Source organism: Macaca fascicularis, chromosome 8, assembly GCF_037993035.2.
Source record: "Macaca fascicularis isolate 582-1 chromosome 8, T2T-MFA8v1.1".
NCBI lineage: Eukaryota > Metazoa > Chordata > Mammalia > Primates > Cercopithecidae > Macaca > Macaca fascicularis.
Genome location: NC_088382.1, coordinates 95,115,036 through 95,138,070, shown reverse-complemented (window position 1 = coordinate 95,138,070; position 23,035 = coordinate 95,115,036). Strand labels below are relative to the sequence as shown.

Below are 23,035 nucleotides of genomic sequence, written 5' to 3'. Positions count from 1 at the left end.
AATCAGGAGCTTGAACTTTATTCTGTCCTAAATAGTATACAATTAGGAAGAGCCCAGAATAAATGTTTTCTTCCAGTATCTCAGTTGTTATTTCTGCTGCTGTTCTTGATGTTGATGCTGCTGTTGTTATTCACATAAAAATGATCAATGGACAATAAGAAGACTTATAAGACAATGCTCCTAAATGAATATATAATTTTTAAATATTCATTGCAAAAGGAAAATGCTACACCTAAATTGAGTTTACTATTAAACAAGACGGTTAAATGTCTACTTCGTGACTGAAGCTCTTTCTTCAACAAGGCTGATCATTTAACATGAAATCAGTAGATTCTCACCTGTAAAAACACTCCCAAGACAGCCAGTCCATCTGGTTCATGAGCTGCCTCAACAAAGCTGGGGTATTTGTCTGAATTCCAATGAACAACATGGAGCTGAAAGGGAGATACACAACATAGTAGGAATGTTTTGTTAGACATCCTGAAAAACATAAATGCAAATAAAACATTTACAAATTTTCTGGTGCTGTACACTTATGTATAATGTATTTACCACAAGAATCTTGGACAGAATCCTCTTATTTATTTTTGTCCAAAAGTGAAAGTTCATGCAGTGAAGGATCACAGTCACGTAACTACCCTGTGGTGCACTATATTAAAGACTATATAGAATGCCTCGAGCATCCTAGCTGGATATGGTAGTGCATGACTATAGTCCCAGCTACTCAGGAGGCTGAGGCAGGAGAATTGCTTGAACCCAGGCGGTGGAGGTTGCAGTGAGCTGAGATTGCGCCACTGCACTCCAGCCTGAGCGACAGAGCAAGACTTCATCTCAGGAAAAAAAAAAAAAAAAAAAAGCTTTGAACATCCTTCACAGCCCCTCCAGCCCTAACAAACTCCAGTCATTGCTCCCAAGTAACTGGAGGCTCCTCCATGTCTTCCACAGATGAGACTACAATGCAGCAGCCTCAGATCAGATCCCGGCCGGCAGTAAAGTCCATGGAAGGGGCCCGAGCTCACAGGTAGGTGGAGAAGTCAACCTCCTACACAGTAGGTTTTCCAGGACAATCCCGCTACCAAGGACAGTGAGGTTGCTTCTAAAACTGCCTAGTTAAATGTTTACTACCTGTCATTTTAAGACTTTTTATGGCTTGAAAACACAAAGTCTCCTTATGAGTAATTATGTTAAATAGCATTCACACTTTTTTATTATTAAGAGCATTTTTAATTGGCAAATCATAAGTGTATACATTTATGGGGCACAATGTAATGTTTTAATATATGTATAAATGTGGAATGATTAAGTCAAACTGATGAACATATTTGTCATCTCACACATAAAAATGCTTATCATTTTGATACACTTACCACGTTCTATGAATATGTTTAGATACTTTGCTGAAAGCAAGTTTCATTGGGGGAAAAAGAGGTAGAAAATGGGAGGGTAGCTGGTGCTACTAAGGAGGGGGATAAATAGACAAGGGGGAAGGGAAGGAGGTGGAGGGCCTGGAACTCTGGAAAACAGACTTCACCCACCTCACAACTCTACTCATATGCAAGCAGCCTCATGCAACACCTAAAGGTATCCTAAATGTTTTACCATTGCAAGCAATACAGTATCTCAAACACACCCACAAGTGTGAAAGATTTCAGAATAACGATAAAGAAGAAAACCACTTTTGGGGAGTCTTCCCCAAAAGGACAAACTGAGACAGAAGCCAAAGGGCAATGCGACATGCCCAAAAGATTTAGCTACGATCATAAGTGGTGATCAAGCCATGGTGTCCAAGGACCTGATATGAGGGACTGACTTCAGACAAGATCTCCTTCTAATGAATCCCTTTTGTTTATCAGGAAGAAAATATTTTTGTGAGTCTTCATGCCCAAATCATCTTTCTAGCTGACTGTTACAGAGAGGATTTAGCATTTTCAAATACATCTTTATCCCATCCTTTAAATATAACTCTATGTCTTACAGGCAATTTATAGGAGATAATTTCTGAATAGATAACAATCATAAACAGTCAACTGTAAAACTATAAAACAGTGTACCATCCACAAATAATCAAGGAAGACTGCGATATCAGGCAAGTAATATAAAAGTGGATTCCTATAGTGCCATGTTGCAAGTTGGTGTGAGATAGTTGGGGGAGGAAAGAAACCTGAAAACACTGGGTGATGAAACAGAATTCATTTGGCTCACATGAGACAGATGACATTCACTGTCAGGGAAGGGCTGATAAGGATGTTAAAATTGTTTCAAGTGACTCCGTGCCAATGCACCAGTTCTCTTAGTAAGAGATGAGACCAAAGAGAGGAAGATATAAAATGACTTCTTTAGGGTCACAACCAGAACTGATTAAAATATGAATGTGTAACTAAAGAGAGATGAATGGACATATATATATATCCTACATATAACCATCCTTCTGCTAGCTAAAAATACAACTATTTAAACTATGATGGGAAACTAGGCCAAGAAAATATTTTTCTTTCTCTCCTACACACCTTACTTAACTGGCAGCAATAACTTCACAGAGAAACTGATACCACTTCTATTAACATTTATATTTGAATTAAAACATAAAAACCCCAGCAAACTCACATTTCCTGACTAACATTGACAACAGCAGTGATTTGAGCTGAAAGACAAGAAATTGTAGCCACTACAAAAATGAAAATTAGATTCTCCCCTACTGGCAACTAATTTCTAGATAATAATATTAAAATTTAGCAGTTTCAAACACATATTAGTGGTATGCAAAATATACTGCCAAATACTATGCCAAAAATCCATGATGAATGTTGAAATCAGTTTTATTATTAGTTACATATTTAAAATGCTTGCTATATATTTTGCCTCAACTTTCATTAGACAAAGTTCCAAACACAGAATGGACAATTAGCCTAGTTTTGCAGATGCCTAACTTTTGGGATAAAATGTTTCTTGATTTAGATCACTTTAATCTCTCTGTAATATCACAAACCATCATATTAGGCCTAAAATTAAATTTGTATATGTTGCAACTTTAAATGTCTTTTTTCTTTCTTTCACTTCTTCTTTTTACTTACAAGGGAACATAACTTGATGATGGTTATGAACTTAGTACAAAAGTGGCTGGAAAAACTAATCAACTCCTTGGAATCACGGAGCTGAGCACAAAAGGGTTCTTTTGAACGTGAAACCAAATGCAAGGACTCCCAAATGCCCCCATCTCCAGCCTTGACCTCTTCTTAAACTCGAAGTTTTTATCCAACAGCCTACTTGAACATGAGCCTAGAATGCCTAACAAGCATCTCAAACAACGTGTCTAAAACAGAGAGTGAATTCCTCTCTGCATCCTGCTCCTTCCCAGACTTGCACATTTTAGTAAATGGCACCACTAGCCTCCGATATGCTTACACCAAAACCTTAAGAGTGTTTCTAAACTCCTCTTTTTCCTTCCTTCAATCATGACATCCTTTTCATCAGCAAACCCTACTGACTTTATCTCCCAAACATCATAGATTTGTCCAGCTCTCTTCGTCTCCACCACCCCCATAGTCCAATTTACTGTCACTGCTCACTTGAATGACTTCCATAACCTAGTTCTTCTCCCTACTTCAACATTTGCCTGACAACAGCCTCCTCTCCACCCAGCAGCTAGTTATATTTTATAAAATATAAAGCAGAACATGTCATTCCCCTGATCAAAACCTTCCATTGTCTTCTTCCCACTGCATTACAGATAAACTTCAGACTGCTTACCATGCCCAACGGCACCCGATGTGGCATGGTCCCTGCCTGCCTCTCTGGGACAGAGCCCATAACTGTTCCTTTCTCATTAATTCCAATCCTATAGGCCAATGACTTTCTCCTGTTGAACATGCCAGCCACACTCCTGCCTTAGAGCACTTGTGCTTGCTGCTCCCACTTCCTGGAAAGCTCTCTCTAGATTTTTCTCACAGTGCTTTCTTCTTATCATTCAGTCTCAATTCATGTATCACCTCAACAAGGCTTTTCCTAAGCCCTCAGCCACTCTACCAGATCACATGGTATTGTTCCCATCAAAGAACTTACCATGCACCATTTATTTGTTTATTGTCTACCTCTCCCACTCCACCAACCCTGAGGTTTGACCCAGACTTTCTCTCTCTGCATTTCCTATCTCAGTCCAGAAACATGGATCCTGCCCTTCCTCACTCTCAAACCCACCAATCGACAGATCCCACTAAAGCTGCCACTGCCAGCCAGCCAGCCTCCACTTGCACTCTCATTTATTGCCTGGAACTTTCCCCAAAAGTTTCCTCCAAAGCTCCCCTTAGCCACTCCTGCTTCCATCCAATCTATTCTCAAACAATAGTTGTGAATTATTTTTGAAATGCAAATATCACCACTTCCCAATTCAAAGCCATTCAGTGGATTCCCATTGCGCTCAGAATCACCTTCATAATCCTTACCAGGACTTACCTCAGTTAGATCGGGCCCTTCCCAGCCTCTCCAACTTTGCCTCTGACAACTCTCCCCGTCATTCTCCATGCTCTAACTACACTGTTGAAGGACATACTGTTTTTCAAATGTGCAAGCCTCCTTCCCAACCCACATCCTCACACATGATTTTATGCAAAACTACTGCTATCTCCCCAGTTGACCTGGTTCCCTCCCCTTCATCCATCCATCCACCTGGTTTAACTTAAAACAGATGCCCATCCCATAGGGCAGCATTTTCTGACCTCAAATATGTGTGAGGCTGCACTCCCTTCAGGGTAAGCACCAGTAAGCTGTGTAAAGATTAGGAGCGGGTTTGATTCTCAAAGAATTCTTACTGAGTGAAAGAATGAATGAATATATAAGCCAATGAAATAAGAAATAGCCTTGAATGCATATTAAAGAACAGTATACAATTCCAAGGGTGGGTGCAGTGGCTCAGGCCTGTAATCCCAGCACTTTGGGAGGCCAAGGAGGGAAGATTGCTTGAGCCTGGGAGTTTCAGACCAGCCTAGGCAAGATGTCCAGACTCTGTCTCTACAAAAAATAAAAAATAATTAGCCAGATGTGGTGGTGCCCACCTGTGGTCCCAGTTGCTCCGGAGGCTAAGGTGGGAGGATCCCTTGAACCCAGGAGGTCAAAGCTACAGTGAGCTATGTTTGTACCGTGGCATTCTAGCCTGGGCAACAGATCTCAAAGAAAAAGAAAGAAAGAAGAAAGAAAATCTATTCCAAGTTTTATTCACAAAGCTTTATCTTTAAATGCTGGTGCTGGTCATAGCTTTTTTGTTAGAGTCTCTCATTAAAAAAAATAAAATAAAATACTGGCTGGGCGCGGTGGTTCACGCCTGTAATCCCAGCACTTTGGGAGTCTGAGGCAGACAGATCGCCTGAGGTCGGGAGTTCGAGACCAGCCTGACCAACATGGAGAAACCCTGTCTCTACTAAAAATACAAAATTAGGCACGGTGGTGCATGCCTGTAATCCCAGCTACTCAGGAGGCTGAGGCAGGAGAAGCACTTGAACCCAGGAGGCGGAGGTTGCAGTGAGCCGAGATCGCACCATTGTACTCTAGCCTGGGCAACAAGAGCAAAACTCTGTCTCAAAAAAAAAAAAAAATACTGTTTGTTTAAAGCATGCATAAAAATGTATGTCTTAAAATATACTTAAAAATTCCTAGATGCTTCCGATTTGTATAATATTTACCTGGAGGACTCATACTTAGGTGTCTTAACATGAATTGAGTCTCCAAGGTCTCCATGTGAAACAAAAGAAGGGAAAAGAACTATCTGTAATGTTGTAAGTTGTACCTAAGTTTTTGAATAAGTGAAATTTGCATTACAAATTTTTTCCATTTATAAATATATAAATGAATCAAAGGTTTTGGTCCTTTCTTTCACTGGTTTGCTTTAAATAAATAAATAAGTAATAATGATTTATTGCAGAACAACAACAACAAAAAGTCTTTATCTACAGAAATGGCCCTTGATCTGCAGGTAAGGACTCTGAGCCTTTGACACGTGTCAGGAGGACCCTTTTCAGGAAACTACTTGCCAGCTGGCAGAAAACCTAAGCCTCTCTGAGTATGTAGTACTTTCAAGTTTATTAAAGTACAAGGTGTAACTACACAAAGCATTTTGACCAATTTCCCTGAGTTGCTAAGGAAAATGAGAGACCAGTGATCCAAAGCAACCAGTAATTAGTCCCGAGGGTGCTTTGGACATTTAGTACAACATGTTATATTCAGAACATAAAACTTTAGAAAGAAAACATGAAAACTATTTGGTAAATGATCCAAATTGAGACACCATACAAATTCAGGAGTCCCACTTTCTACCTTCTTGACATAGTTTGTCCATCATCATAAAAAACTTTGTATGTACCTTTTATTTCTCTACCCTGAGGACAGAGCAGGTTCCATACCCTAAAGCTACTTGGCCTCAAACACAAGTGATTTAGTGGCAAAGCAAACGATTTGGATGATAAACTTAAAAGGGCAGAGGTACATGTCAATGGAAGAGTGAAACTGGAAAAAAGTTCGATTGTCGGATTTCTCTGAACAGCAGGGCTATACGGGGTATCTAAACTCTACAGCTCAGTAACCATGAGAACATGAAGAAAAACTGCACTTGCCTGATAACTTAGCTCTGTCTTGCCTAGGTGACTCAGAAACCAAATTATTTTCACAGGAATAGTACTGATTGAGTCATATAATTCATTTTCATCTCATGGTAAAGTTGGGTGTTAGTAATATTTAATCATATTAAATCTGAAGCTTATTATGCTTTGTTCTTTAACCAGAGGATTAAAAAAAGTAGAGTATTTTTTTAATCCAGATTCTGCACAGAGTATTATTAGTGAATATAATTATAAGGAAAAAGGAGTAGAAACAACTCAATAAATGCTTTATTGTGTTATAATTTACCAATAAGCTGAATAATTAACAGATTTTTATTTTATACCTGTAAATATAGAGACAAAGTGGAGTTCAGAAGAGTTTGTCTTTTTTTTTTTTCTCAGTGAAACTTTGCCCTTTACCTATTTAAATATTACCTATTTAATGTGGTCTTTACATATTAGTGGATATTTGTATCTGGATGAAATATGACCACATTTGGACATAAGACAAATGTTTCTCTCTCTACTCACTGGCCTTTCAATAGATAGAAACAATTTGTAATTTGGTATCAGACAGATCTAGATTTAAACCTGTTTCAATGCTTTCTAGCTGGATAAATCGCAACCAGTTTACTCATTTCTAAAATGGGAACATATAACCCTAAGCTCTCAGGGTTGGTTTAAGGCTTAGGAGGGCAACATTTGAAGCTCTCATATTGATAAACTCTCATATTGAATGAATAAAGCCATTTCAGACACTAAGATACCTAATTGGCTCAGGATCTGTTTGGAATCAGTAAAGTTGTCTCTGTACCCTTTAAATCCCACCATGTAGGAGAACCGTGAATCACAAAGATATGTCTGAGGGCTTACCTCTGCAGCATAGCTCACTCCATCTACTATGTGCTCGGAGCCGTGGTCATCAGCAGACCCCCAGTGAAGGTGAAACTGCCGTAACCTGTAGCTTCCAGCGAGAGGACCACCACGCAGAACTAAACACCAACATGTTTTATATTGTTAGCAAGAAAAAAAATTTACGTAAGCTGCTCAAACCACAACATCTCCCTGCATTATTCTGTACGTCCATGTCCTCCAAGGAATTTTTTACAAATATGTCATTTGTTTTGCTGACAAGAATACCACTTTTAAATACGTGTAGAGTGAAAATAGAACATTTCTAAAAACTTAAAGCGTCCACAATACAGATTTTTATGGAACACCTGAGAAATCATCTGGTTAGAAAGCTATAGAAATTAGGGCTTCTGAAAGGTAAGGGATGGTGGTGTTTACCTGAGGATAAGTCAGCCTGTCTGAATGAGGCTGTGACATGCAGAGAGGTCCAGTTTGAGCTTGGTAGAGCAGTGCAGCACTGTGGTTAGGGCGCAGCATGCAGCAGTTAGAAGGCCCACACTCATGCTGTCCTTTCCTAATTATGTGATCTTGAACAAACTCTAGCTTCTTTTTTTTCTTTTTTTTCTTGAGACAAGGTCTCACTCTGTTGCCCAAGCTGATGCAATCATGGCTCACCGCAACCTCTAAATTCTGGGCTCAAGTCATCCTCCCACTTCAGCCTCCCGAGTAGCTAGAAGTACAGGCGTGCACCACTACACTCAGCTAATTTTTTTTTTTTTTTTTTTTGTAGAGACGGGGTCTCACTATGCTATCCAGGCTGGTCTCAAACTCCTGGCCTCAAGCGATCCTCCCAAAGTGCTAGAATTACAGGCATGAGCTGCCACACCTGGCCACAAACCCTAACTTCTAAGCTTTATCTTCCACGTGTAAAAACAAGATAGTAATGGCACCTCCTCCTAATGCTGTTATTAAAACAGAAGAAAAATTGAAAACAAAGCACTTATTACTACCTGACACACAGTCAACACAATCAACACAGTTTTTTACTGTAAAAACAGGCAAAGCAGGCACACCTTTTGTCCTTAAATTCTGTATTCTTGGGGAAATGTGAAATACAGGACAAAAATAATTTTTCAAAAACCTGTCATATCTTTGTCACTTTGACAAAGTACATTTGAGTACTTTTCCTCAGCAAATATGATCTCTAAAACTATGACAATAAATCATATCTTAAGTATATAGAAAAATTTCTTAATAGAAAACATAGTCCTAAATTGTCTCATCCTAATTAATCTTTATTGGGCATGTTTAAAGCATATAAGAGAATCAGGAAGCGTTGGATGCTAAATATACCATAAGCATTATTAAATTTCCATGAACAGTCCTGGCATGATGGCTCACACCTATAATCCCAGTAATTTGGGAAGCCAAGGAGGGAGGATTGCTTGAGCCCAGGAGTTCAAGACCAGCCTGGGCAACATAGCAAGACCCCATCTTATTATTTAAATATATATTTATATAAATTTAATACGTATATATTTAATAAAAATATATGTTATATAGTTGATATTTAACATCTATATAGAGAGCTATTTTATATATATACATTTTTATTTTTTTGGCTGGGTGTGGTGGTTCACACCTGTAACCCCAGCACTTTGGAAGGCTGAGGCAGGTGGATCACTTGAGGTCAGGAGTTTGAGACCAGCCTGGCCAACATGGTGAAACCCTGTATCTACAAAAAGAAAAAAAAAAATACAAAAATTAGCCAAAAGTGCTCGCTTAAACCCAGGAAGCAGAGGTTGCAGTGTTTTGGGTTGTTTTTTTGTTTTGTTTTGTTTTTTGAGACAAGGTCTCTCTTGTTGCCCAGGCTGGAGTACAGTGAGGCTCAAACTCGCAGCCTCAATCAGTTCTCCCACATCAGCCTCCCTAGTGGCTGAGACTATAGGCGCACACAGCTATGCCCAGCTAGTTGTATTTTTTTGTAGTGATGGGGTTTCACCATATTGCCCAGGCTGGTCTCAAACTCCTGGGTTCAAGTGATCCTCCTGCCTCAGCCTCACAAATTGCTGGGATTACAGGTGTGAGCCACCATACCAGCCTTAAATTTGACTTTTTAAAAATTGTTGGTAATTTGCTAACCCTAGCCATTTTCCTAAACTACACTATAGTCAGCTGTCTTGAATGACAAACAAGCTGGCAACAGGATCTGTTTGCTCGTGCATTTACTCTCTGCCAATTAGGATGCAAATTCCTTTGAGGCAGAAACTGTTTTGGTCCCCTGTATCTCCAGTGCCTAGAAAGTACTTGAATCAATTAACATTACCAAGATAAAATATGAGACCTCACCTGTTAAGGCACTCCTCCACAAACTTTAGTTTGTAGGGATGCTACTGAAGTTACCTAGGAATCACTAAAATCTAAGTTCTTAGGACTAGTAAACCTGAGAATAATCACTTTATGGTAAACTTGTTCTCTGAAGTAAAGCTACATGAACAGCACATCTGCAATTTGCTTGGAATCTAGAGAAACAAGAAGCAAGAGCACAAATCTGCCAGGATTATGCCGAGAGAAAGACAGAGAGAGAGAGAGAGAGAGAGAAAAACCAAAGAACATAGATGTTCCCACTCAGTAGGACCTTGTATTATTTAGGGAGCCAGAGGAACCTTAGTTAAATCTGACTTACTTTACTCAGAGCATATATACACCAAGCTACTCTCTCATTCAACAATTATTAAGAGCTTACAATGGGCTAGCAACTATTCAATACTAATTATGCAATGATAAACAAGTTTGTTCTTATCCTTAAGAAACTTAGTCTATTGAAGGAAACAAATAATCATAATAGAGCTTTATATAATTATCACATCGTCATAGATTACCAATTCATTTCCTAGCTATCTTGGCTCCTGGGAGGATTATACACCTATGGTATGTCCACCTACTAAATCTTTTTCTGTTTGTTGTTTGTTTTTGTTTTTAAGAGCATATAGTGTAAGATCTTGTGAATAATTTGTTTGACTTAAGGCAGTTACCTAGAACCAGATAATGGAAGCATAACTGAAAAATTGGCATTTTCCAGAGATGAAAATTAAAGAACAATCACTGAATTCATCAAGTTACTGCTCTTCCTAGCAGGACTTTCTTAATCAGAAGACAACTTTATTTTTGAAATCTTTTTAAAATTTCAGCACACATATTTTATCCACAAAAAGAACACACACCATTACTGTTAGTAGTAGTAGTTACTAATTGTTATTGAATGCTTACTATAATCCAAGAACTATTTCATTTATAAAATACAAAAATTAATACCACATATTTTTTAAAAATAAAGGTTCCAGCAATGAATAATGTTTAAGTATTTAAGTGTTAAATGGTAAATATTAATTGATTTCTGGTGGTTTGTAATTTTATTGAGAGTTAATCTATGTATGCTAAGGCACCCTAATGCTGTGTCATGGTATTTTCCATGTGTTTCCGTCATACAAAAAGGTTTTTTTTTTTGCGACTTAAACACACATGTATTGAGTGCCTACCATGTGCCAGGCACCATCCTAGGTAGGTAAATAAGACATAGTTGTTGTTCATAGAGAGCTTTAGCTAAATGGAAAGACAGAGAAGCCAACTAGCAGTTAAAACATAATGTGGAGAGTTCTGTGTCAGGAAAATTCCAGGATGCCCTGGGAGCCACAACAAGGGTGATAGGGCCTCAGGTGAGCTTCCCAAAGAAGCAAGATACTGTTTGAGTCCAGAAAGACCAGGAGCTCAGGTGAGAACAGCCTTGTCTTTCTTCATCAGACTACCATTTCAGGTGAGCTTCCCAAAGAAGCAAGATACTGTTTGAGTCCAGAAAGACCAGGAGCTCAGGTGAGAACAGCCTTGTCTTTCTTCATCAGACTACCATTTCCCCTGTATATTACAGCCAACCGGAAGTCTTCCTAAAGAATTTCATGAGCCAGGCATGGCACAGTGACTCATGCCTATAATCCCAGCACTTTGGGAAGCTAAGGCGGGTGGATTACTTGAGGCCAGGAGTTCAAGACCAGCTTGACCAACATGGCGAAACCCTGTCTCTACTATAAATGCCAGGAGTTCGAGACCAGATTGACCAACATGGCAAAACCCTGTCTCTACTATAAATGCCAGGAGTTCGAGACCAGATTGACCAACATGGCGAAACCCTGTCTCTACTAAAAATACAAAAAATTAGCTGGGCGTGGTGACGTGCACCTGTAATCCCAGCCACTCAGGAGGCTGAGGTGGGAGAATCACTTGAACCCAGGAGGCAGAGGTTGTAGTGAGCTGAGATTGCACCACTGCACTCCAGCCTGGGTGACACAGTGAGACCTTGTCTTAAAAAAAAAAAAAAAAAAAAAATTTCATGAGCCAGGCATGGTAGTGTCCGACTGAGTGGGGAGAAGCACTTGAGCCTAGGAGTTCGGGACTTCACTGAGTTATGGCTAGGCCGCTGCATTACAGCCTGGGAACAAAGCAAGTCAAGAAAAGAAAGAAAAGAAAGAGAGAAAGAGAGAGAGAGAGGGAGGGCGGGAGGGAGAGAGGAAGAAGGAAGGAAAAAAGGAAGGAAGAAAGGGAGGGAGGGAAAAATTTCACATCCACCCGCTCCCTTTTGCTCTCTTTTGAAAGGATTTCTGAGTAGTTCTCTAAAGGTTTAACTATGGAGCATGGATGTGTCCAGCCAAACAAGCCCTCCAAGGACTATGAGGAAGATTTCATGCCTGTGGTTTATTGACATGCCTGAGGTGGGATTCAGGGTTAATCCTGGTAAAAAATGGCTTCTTTACAAAATGGAAACTGTTTTATTCAAATTAATGTGGTTTGCTACAGAAGGTATCTTTGTGTTTTTTATAGTTTAGCAAAAATAAAAATAAAAAAAAAAAACAGCAAAAACTTATTTCGTTTAACTACGGTGGTTTCTTCTTTTTAATTGACTTAATCTCCCAAATCGCCATGAAACAATCTCTTTGGTGGGCGGTAGGTTTATCTTGAGAAAAACAGAATAAGAATCATGACCCATATTTACATAGTTACTGTCTCAGAGGACTACAAAGTACTTTATGGATATTTTCAATTAATCCTGGTAATTTTATTGTGAACTAGATAGGAAAAGGATCTTCATTTAAAAGAAAGAACACACACTACTGATGACAAAGTATCAAATCTGGAAACATAAATTGATTTCACTGATTAACCCGAAGTAGACAGAAAACGAAAGGAAGAGAAAAACAGAAGAGAGAGAAACCTGGGTTCTCATACAGCAAATTAGAGTAGAAATTTTTTGCCTTATGAATGTCTACATTTATAAAGAAAATACTTAAAGTTTTAGATGAAGTAAAATGTAATCTTTTCTCATTCTAGAATGAGTAGCTTTACTTTTTTTTTTTTTTTTTTTTTTTTTTTAGATGGAGTCTGCTCTGTTGCCCAGGCTGGAGTGCAGTGGCACGATCTTGGCTCACTGCAACCTGTGCTTCCCAGGTTCAAGCCATTTTCCTGCCTCAGCCTCCTGAGTAGCTGGAATTTCAGATGTGTGTCACCACGCCTGGCTAATTTTTGTATTTTAGTAGAGATGAGGTTTCACCATATTGGCCAGGCCGATCTTGAACTCTTGACCTCAGGTGATCTGCCCACCTCGGCTTGCCAAAGTGCTGGGATTACAGATGTGAGCCACCACACCTGGCCTTATTTTTTTATTTATTTGTCTTTTTATTTTCTGAGACAGTTTCACTTTTTAAATGTTTGAGATATTGTAAACAGTAACAAACTACAATTATGGGTGGTATAAACTTTGTATTTAGAAGACTTGGACACTTTTACAATAAATCTATTACATTAACCACAAGAGATGGGGTCTTCCTATGTTACCCAGCTGCCCTCGAACTCTTGGGCCTAACTAATCATCCTCCTTCCCCAGCAGCATGGTGTACCAGTGTGTGCCAGCATGCTTGGCTTAACCATTTTTATTAATATAGATTCACAAAACTGAGGGGTTGAAAGAAACATAGTTGAATATGTATACAAAAGGCCAGGTCCCTCCTTACTTGCATTTCTTCCAAAAAGTTGAAAATACCATGTATTTATTTGTCTTTATGCATTTTTTACAATGCTTTGATGAAAATGTACTACTTAGGCCAGCATGGTGGCTCCCAGCACTTTAGGAGACCGAGGTGGGTGGATCCCTTGAGCCCAGAAGTTCAAGATCAGCCTGGGCAATATGGCAAAACCTTGTCTCCACAAAAAATACAAAACTTAGCTGGGCATGAGAGCACATGCCTGTGGTACCAGCTACCCAGGAGGCTGAGGCAGGAGGATTGCTTGAGCCCAGGAGGTCAAGGCTGCAGTGAGCCATGATCGCACCACTGCACTCCAGCCTAGGCAACAGAGCAAGACCTTGTCTCAAAAAAATAGATAAATAAATAAAAAAACTTACCACTTTTATGAATTTGACAAATATGAGGAAAAAATGTGTGTGGGCTTATAATTTTTGCTAACCATAAAGCTTTATATAAATATAAGATATTACTACTAATCTAAATCAGGGCTCAATTAGTAAGTAAAAACTTACTTTCAATTAAAGATTTTTAAAAATTAACTATATTTTTTCATTAATATAGCTAATACAGCTCCATCCTGATCTTAGACTAAAAATAAAAACAATCTGTCAGAGACCCTAAAAAGTGTTTCCAAATATGATTCTCTCTAATATTTTATCTCATCTTACATTTAAACTTGATACCTTGGGCAGAAACTCTGCCTGGGCAGTAGATCGTCTGAAGAGGGATTAAACATTCATTTCAAGAAAATGTTTTTTTCATCACTTAATAAATTAACAAATAATCTGTGAGTCCATTATTTATTCACGGTGTGAAAGACACTATCCCAAGAACTAATCATTAAATGAAATGATTACATGTCCTAGAAAAAAGTATTAATAGGGAATGTACAGAAAGTTTCCAATATTTATATATTTTTAAAATTAAACTTCTACTTTCCCTCCCTTCAATGTTCATTATTAGGAGAAAGGTACATAAATAACGATACGAGCATAGATAATACAATTCAACTTTTAAAATTATTTTATTTTTATTTTATCTTTATTTTTTGAGAATGGATCTTGCTCTGTCACCCCCGCTGAGTACAGTGGCACTATCATGGCTCACTGCAGCCTTGACCTCCTGAACTCATGCAATCCTCCTGCCTCAGCCTCCAGAGTAGCTGGGACTACAGGCACACCCCATCGTGCCTGATTAATATTTTATTTTTTGTAGAGATGAGGTCTCACTATGTTGCCCAAGCTGGTCTTAAACTCCTGGACATAAGCAATCCTCCCACCTCAGTCTCCCAAAGTGCTGGGATTATACGTGTGAGCCACCACACCTGGCTGCAGTTTAGCTTTTTAAACAAGATATATTTTAATCTGGAAAGATGTCTATAAAATATTTGTAAATGGGAAAAAAATTTCAGAGTTATATAGCATTATTCCAAATGTATTTTTAATAAGAAAATGCAAAGCAAGGATGATACACATGTATGTATACATAACTAAGCACTGAAATATTATGGAAGAAGTAGTTACTTCAGGAGAGACTGTGGGAAGAAAGAGATATTAATATTTGTCATATGTTTCCATATTGTTTTATTTACTATGAGTGGATATTACTTTGGCAATTAAGATAAGGGAATAAGTTTTTTTAAGAACTAAACTTTTTCTATTAAAGCATGTACTAAATGGCATTATAGGTTTGCAAATAATGCTAAGATAATTATGGCTAATATTTTGCAGAAACAAATCATGAAATATTTATAAAAGCTATTAAACTTCAATATTTTTATAATGGTAAATTCTAAGTTATAACAAGTTAAGGTCAATTTTAAATTATCATGCAACATATCCTTTTCTAAATACTCTTTATTATTTTAAGGTAAGATTATCTGAAGGTTCAAATATATAACAAGATATCTCAATTCACACAAAGAAAAAATGTGCTTCGATTTGACAAATTCCAGGTCTAGCAAAAACAAAACATGAAAGATTAGAGAGTGTATTCTAGGCTGGGCGCGGTGGCTCACGAAGGTAATCCCAAGACTTTGGGAGGTCAAGGCAGGTGGATCACAAGGTCAGAAGATCAAGACCATCCTGGCCAACATGGTGAAACCCTGACTCTACTAAAAATACAAAAAAAATAGCTGGGTATAGTGGTACGCACCTGTAATCCCAGCTACTTGGGAGGCTGAGGCAGGAGAATCGTTTGAATTCAGGAGGAAGAGGAGGAGGTTGCAATGAGCCGAGATCGTGCCATTACACTTCAGCCTGGCATCAGAGCAAGACTCCGTCTCAAAAAAAAAAAGTGTAGTCTAATTATTCAAATGCTTCACCCACCACCACACACACACAAAAAGAAAAGCCAACCTGATTTGTCCTCTGTGTCATCAAAGTCAACATTGAAGGAATGGCCGCTGTTGCTGATGATTTTAGCTGAGCTTGGGTCATACTTGATACTAAGTGGTCGGAGGGAAGAGTCATATTTCACTTCTTGGGTTTTAATCTCAATCGGAGATTGCTGATCGCCATCAGCAATAGGGAAAAATTCCTTCCAGTGAATAGGACCTTAAATATATAGGACCAAAAGAAAAGGATTAAATAAGGTCTTTCTTTCAACAAACATACATTGAGCATAACGCACTGTGCTTGAAATGGAAGAAAACACAAAGATTAATACAGTAAGATTCTCATCCTCAGGTCCTTGGCATCTAATTTTTTTTTTTTTTACAAGATGGGTTGTTTTTATTATAGATGTGGGAAACTCTTGGTGTGCCTTAAGTCATTTTCAAAATTAAACTAACCCTTGTAGACAAAGGAGTCTGTAAATTTTATAAAGTACTCTCCAAAGGTAACCTTCTACCAAACTAAAAACAATAATACAATTCATCATTGAAAACAATGACATTCAGTCTAAGCTCCAAGAATGAGCTGTTGCTCCAGAGGTCAAGTTTGCAGATTGGGAGAGTCAAAAAAGCTGAAAAAAGCCATGAAGCAAAGAAAGGGTGTCATTCTTAAAGATGCTGTGCTTACTTCTTTATTCTTCCTTCTATCACTCAGTGCTATCTTCTAGTGTCACTCAGGCCTCCACTCAATTACCTGTGATGTGCAACAGGCATACCAAGAAAACATACAAATTTTTCACCTAGGATAATCCAAATAAAATGGCTGCACCATATCAGGAAATGTAATATTGTTGATTATCTGCAGTGGAGTCAGGTTGTAATTTATTTCTCTCTTTCTTCATTTCAGAAGGTTCTTCTGTGGTTATTTTGCCAATGTTACATTTGAATTTTAACACAAGAGACAAGTGTCATCCCGGTCCTCTATTCAAAACGTCAAAATCGTATCCAGTTCACAAATCAGACACATTAGAGGAAACTGAAACGAGCCAATCAGCTGACAGTTCCCTTTTCAATCCTCTTTACTTCTTCGGGAGACTCTATAAAGTCTTGCCTCTCAAAATCAGCAGCAAAGCTGTAGTTTCATGTAAGCTCCACATCATTCTACAAATGTGAGTCACTTTATAGGTTATAGGTTCTTATTCTCTTCTCTCTACTATTCCTGAAATTTATACAGCTATCACCACCTACACTGGGCTACTGACTATAAGGTTTACCCACCTACTTTGCTAAACAATCTTTCACTAAAAATCAAGTACTAATTAAAGAAATGCAATATATCACAATCATCAAAAAACTCTAAAGAGTAAAACTCTAAATCTTTTTTTTTTTTTTTTTTTGAGACATGGTCTTGCCACATTGCCCAGGCTGGAATGCAGAGGTGTGATCTCAGCTCACTGCAGCCTCAACTTCCCAAACTCAAACAATTCTTCTTCCTCAGCCTCCCAAGTAGCTAAGAATACAGGTGTGCACCACCACACCCACCTACTTTTATAAAAACTGTTTTTTTGTTGAGAGAAAGTCTCACTATAAGCTGGTCTCAAACTCATGGGCTCAGGTGATCCACATGTCTCAGCTTCTCAAAGTGTTGGGATTACAGGCATGAGCCGCCACGCCTGGCCCAAATTCTAAATCTAATACCGCTTACTATGCATCATTTTTGCAAAAGAGAATGCACACATACACATATTTTTTCTTTCACATATCCTTCAGGCACAAAAAGTCATAGCATAAATATATAACTATACACTTAGCTTAAAAGATGTCATCTGACAAACTGGACTTCAAAGCCACTTGAGCATCAAAAGTCCTTGCTTAGAATGTATTACAGAAAAAGCCTTGTTTATTCAATAATTTTACCATCTTTCTGAGTACTTTTTCTATATATAACCCAGACCTTTTTTCCCCCTTAATTCAGAAAAAGCCTTCTATTTCACTGCCACCAAGTAAGAGTTAACCTAATGAAAATTCAATTTCAAATACGCAATGTGTGTTTCACAACATGCAGGTGACATTCTTCCAATCACTAAAGAGTTGCTTTCTTCTCCTAATTGCTTTGCTCTCCTATTTCTAGTCATTTATAAACAGAACTATTTTTCTAAAAAGTCAAACCAAAATAAAATACAAGTAATAATACTTTGTATCACATTTCCAATATTATCTACTAACTACCATAGTCAGTTCAGCACCCTGCCTCTTAAAGACGTACCCTTTTTCAATTTTTCCAAAAAAAATTTCCTCCTCCTTCTCCTCCTTCTCCTCCTTGTCCCCTCCATGACCCCGCAGGCTAGTCTAGAACTCCTGGCCTCAGGCTGTCCTCCCATCTCAGTCTTTTGAGTAGCTAGGATTACAGGTGCAAGCCACCATAATCGGCCTAAACATAATTCTTTTTTTTTTTTTTTTTTCAGACGAGTTTCGCTCTTGTTGCCCAGACTGGAGTGCAATGGCGTGATCTCGGCTCACTGCAACCTCTGCTTCCCAGGTTCAAGCAATTCTCCTGCCTCAGCCTCCTGAATATCTGGGATTACAGGCACGCGCCACCACGCCTGGCTAATTTTGTATTTTTAGTAGAAACGAGATTTCTCCATGTTGGTCAGGCTGGTCTTGAACTCTAGATGTCAGGTGACCCACCCGCCACGGCCTCCCAAAGTGCTGGGATTACAGGCGTGAGCCACCGAGCCCGGCCAGCAGAATTCTTAATTAGAGATATGTGGTGGTTGCTCAATTGATTTAGGAACTTTTAAATATCTACAGTGATACACACTTTTCAATGATGTCACATTCCCTAAACTAAACTAATAAAGCAGTCAAAAGTTAGGGGAAGACATCTTAAGTTATTTGTCAAGGCAGTACCCTTTCAGGGCTTCAAGACTTGATGTTTCATCAGTGTTGCTATCCCCAGCTTAAGTTTCCTTTTATCTGCTCAGTCACTGGATTTACCAATGTTTAAACAGAAAAAAAACAACAACAATAAAACTTGCCTAGTTAAGCCCAGAGCGGTGGCTCACGCCTGTAATTCCAGTACTTTGGGAGGCCAAGGCAGGCAGGTCACTTGAGGTCTGGAGTTCTAGACCAGCCTGGCCAACATAACGAAACCTTGTCTCTGCTAAAAATACAAAAATTAGCCAGGCATGGTGGTGCGTGCCTGTAATCCCAGCTGCTTGGTGGAGCTGAGGCGGGAGAATCGCTTGAACCCAGGAGATAGAGGTGGCAGTGAGCCAAGATAGTGCCACTGTACTCCAGCCTGGGCAACAGAGCAAGACTCATCTTAAAAACAAAAAACAAACAAACAAAAACCTTGCTTAGTATATAATACATTTCCAATAGGATTTTCCCAATCTTTCTCTGAAGACCACACCATTAAGTAAGGATGTGGTCTTCAGAGAGAGATTGCATCTAAAAGAAGGGAATGGCTAACTCCTAACAGAACAATTCCGAATAGAAATACAAAACCACTCCTTATTAATGGCTTTGCTAAGATGAATTTTTTAAATTCCTGAAATAAGCTTCATCTGGGCCAGTGATTTCTAACCTACTAAAGAGTAATCAATATCCATTGATTGAAATACCCTTCTTCCTAACTACCATAAGGGCGCAGTTGGGATTCAATGACTGTTAAATAACTCTAATAAAAACGACTTCAGCAGAGAGGGAAATGAAAATAGATTTGTCATGTTTTCCCCCTAAACATTCACTGGAAATTAGCAAAATGTAAGATTATAATTATGGCCTTAATCAAGAAGAAGTCTGTCTATACACCTTTTATTATTAAAGTTATAAATTTTACCTGCTGCCATTTTTAAACTAGCATGTTTAAAAACAGTCTACTATTAGAAATTAAACAGGCTACAATTAGAAACGGAATTTTTCTGTTAGTTTGTGAAATTAAACTTTCTATAAAATTTGACCATTCTATACTATTCAATCATGTACATGCTAATAGAAGGAAAGTATTATTATTCACAGCCTTAATTTTTTTCTTTAATTATTATTACGTATTTACTCCTTAAAAAGACAAAAATTGTATATATTTATGTGTACAACATGATGTTTTGAAATATATGCACATTGAGGAATGGCTAAATCAAGCTTTAATTTTGCCAGTTATTTACTATAAGGCTTTTTGGTGTCACTGCTATTATTTCAAATAATTATTATTTGAAACAATCAGTTCAGTTTAACGTAGTAAGAAGAAAAAATGTTTTTACTTTTGATAATGTGGGATATGCAAGATGAAAAGTGTATGTCTCGTTATTGTTTATCCTATAATTTCAGTAATCCTTTGCTCACCCTGCAAGGATGAGCATGGAAAGAGAGGAAGAGTGAAGAAGTAACCCACGATGTAACTTCATTTCCAGCAAGAACGTGAACCCTTACCAAAGTCCCCAGTAGTAGTCAACCAACTGCAAATTGCTGTGGGAATATTACAGTAACAGTTATTAGGAAACATACAGTTTTTTGTTTGCCACGAAGCCAACTTAGTCTTCAATGTCACAATGCAAGTTAAGATTTCCTAAATATAGTTCCAAAGATTTTCTATGATTTGTTTCTCCTAAGTGAATAGTGAGCTTAAAAGACTGAAAGCGGACTTGTCCTTATTTCATCAAAGTGTGTCATCAGACTTCTAATTTCCAAGCCTTTAATTGATAAGTGGCTGTTACTAGGCAAAGTCCTTGGCTTTTCAGATGAAGGTGAACGCACACGTATGAACACTTGGGAGTTTGGGGAATCCTGATAGAGATACACACCAACGCTCACATCCACTACCAACAACCCGTCCACCCTGACAAGCCAGCTCTCCGCTTCCTGCACTGGGCTCTGAGGAGTGCTGCTAGGTTTAAAGAGGAACCGAAAAGTTTCCCAAAGTGCGAGGCGAGTGTGCGGTCAGCGAGCGCCGGGGCGTCGCGCCAGTCCTCCCGCCCCCCCGCCCAAAGCCCCCCTCGGATCAGGAAAAGGCGCTCACCATTGTGCTCCCGGTATCCCCAGCTGAGCCTCGACATGGTCCCTCGGGGTGGAAGGCAGAGGAAGATGTGGCTGGGCAGCGAGAGCTCGGAGGGAGCGGGCGGAGAGGGGCGCGGGAGGGAGTCTGCTAGGGCGGGACCGCGGGGCGCCGGCGGCAGGAGTGCGAAACCGTGAACCCAGCCCGGGGCGCTCCCGCCCGCGTCCTACAGGCGGCAGAGGCGTGCGGGGAAGGCGCCCCCGCGGCTGGCTGAGTCCTGGAGGGCGCGAGTCCCTGGGGGATCTCCTGCCTTCTGAGAAGGAGTCACTCGGGAGAGGAAAGTTTTGCCTAGAGGGCTTCCAGGAAATAAATGAGTCACCAGAGCCTGGAACTGCCAGGCTGGGAGGTAGGGATCCCGGTGGAGGCGTAAAAGAGGTCGGTGATGGTCGTGGCAGTGGTGATTACAAATACAAAACAATAATGACGATGGTAATCACCACCATTGAAAAAATCACTACTTATTAAGGGCTTACCGTGGGCAAGGGTCTTAGCTAAGATGTTTACCCACGTTTTCCCATTAGATACTCTCAGCATTTCCTCCAGAAAGACGTGTGCCCCCTAATTAGGAGATCAGGCTTAGGAGACACGAGGTAACCTGCCCCAGGTCGCACAGCTAAAGCGGGCGGGGTCGTTGTTAGAGAGGACCAGCTCCCTGTCCTGGACTGGCTCCATTGCCCATTCACCCTTTCCTTACCCCTTCCTCTCACTCTGCAGACTTGTGGCTTGTTGAGTGAGGAAACCAAAACCAGTTGTTGAGATTTGGTCCCAAAATTCTGCTGTCCTCCTGACCCCGCAAGAAAGAAGGTTTTCAGAACATCTTTCCTGGATGCTTGGTGGGCTTGTTACCCTAGGACTGGAGTCAGAACTAGCTGCAGAGACTTGAATTTCTGGCCTGGAATCGTGAGTGTTCTGGGTTCAAAGTGAAAAATAAAACTTGGGTAGATGAACCACTTTCTACCTCCTTGTCTCGGGTCAGCTGCCTCATATTTTATAAATCCAAGCAACCTCTTTGTAAGGAACCTAGTAAACCCATTTTCAGTAACTGGATGATTTCGTATGTCAAGATGAATAATGTTCTTAACGTTCTAAGTAAATATCAGTTACTGATACCCAATAATAGTGGTTACATGAATGGATGAATGACTGAATAGACCAAAATTGTTAAAGAAATTTTGGTCGTCAGTGGGTTTCAAATACTTACCAAGTTGTTACTTCTATTGCTTGAGTACACAGTTTGTAACCACCCAGTGGGTTTAACTTGCCCGCTGTCAAGACAGAGCTGATTTATCAAGACAGGGGAATTGCAATACAGAAAGGGTAATTCATGTAGAGCCGGCTGTGCAGGAGACTGGAGTTTTATTATTACACAAATCAGTCTCCTCAAGCATTGGGGGATCAAAGTTTTTAAGGACAATTTGGTGGGTGGGGGACAGCCAGCAAGTCAGGAGACCTGATTATTTGGGTCAGAGGTGAAATCATAGGGAGTCAAAGCTGTCTTGCAGTCAGTCAGTTCCTGGGTGGAGGCCGTGGGATCAGCTGAGCCAGTTTATGGATCTGGGTGGTGCCTGCTGATCCATCAAGTGCAGGGTCTGCAACATATCTAAAGCACTGGTTTTAGGCTTTACAATAGTGATGTTATTCCCAGGAGCAATTTGTGGAGGGTCAGAATCTTGTAGCCTCCAGCTGTATGACTCCTAAACCATAATTTCTAATCTTTTGGCTAATTTGTTAGTCCTACAAAGGTGGTCTAGTCCCCAGGCAAGAAGAGGGTTTGTTTTGGGAAAGGGCTGTTACTGTCTTTGTTCTAAACTATAAACTATGTTCCTCCTCAAAGTTAGTTCAGTCTATGCCTAGGAATGAATAAGGACAGCTTGGAAGTTAGAAATAAGATGGAGTTGGTTAGGCCTGATCTCTTTCACTGTCTCAATTATAATTTTGCAGTAGTGGTTTCAAGTTCCTTCTTGTTTAAATTCATAGCTCAGTCTATATAATTTTCTAAAACAGCAACCTAAGTATTGGCAACAACCTTTCATAGGAAACTAGTTAGATCATCTGTAGAGCATCCATCACTCAATGGACTATTTTTTTTTTTAGATAGAATTTCGCTCTTATTGCCCAGGCTGGAGTGCAATAGTGCGAT

The 23,035-nt window shown here is 39.4% G+C and overlaps 1 protein-coding gene across 2 annotated transcripts in view; it reads right to left on the bottom strand.

Annotated features, from left to right (window-relative positions):
- Positions 1-21,022, bottom strand: part of CA13 (carbonic anhydrase 13) — a 36,707-nt gene extending 15,685 nt beyond the window's left edge. Inside the window, exons 1-4 of one of the 2 annotated variants that reach the window (XM_005563640.5) lie at positions 20,860-21,022; positions 15,865-16,062; positions 7,458-7,576; positions 339-434 (exon numbers count right to left, since the gene is read on the bottom strand). In XM_005563640.5, coding sequence (XP_005563697.2) covers positions 339-434; positions 7,458-7,576; positions 15,865-16,062; positions 20,860-20,896 — 450 coding nt within the window. In that variant the 5' untranslated portion in view covers positions 20,897-21,022. The remainder of the gene's footprint in view (positions 1-338; positions 435-7,457; positions 7,577-15,864; positions 16,063-20,859) is intronic. The other variant, XM_074000039.1, reaches the window with a different exon arrangement.
- Between the last annotated feature and the right edge of the window lie 2,013 nt (positions 21,023-23,035).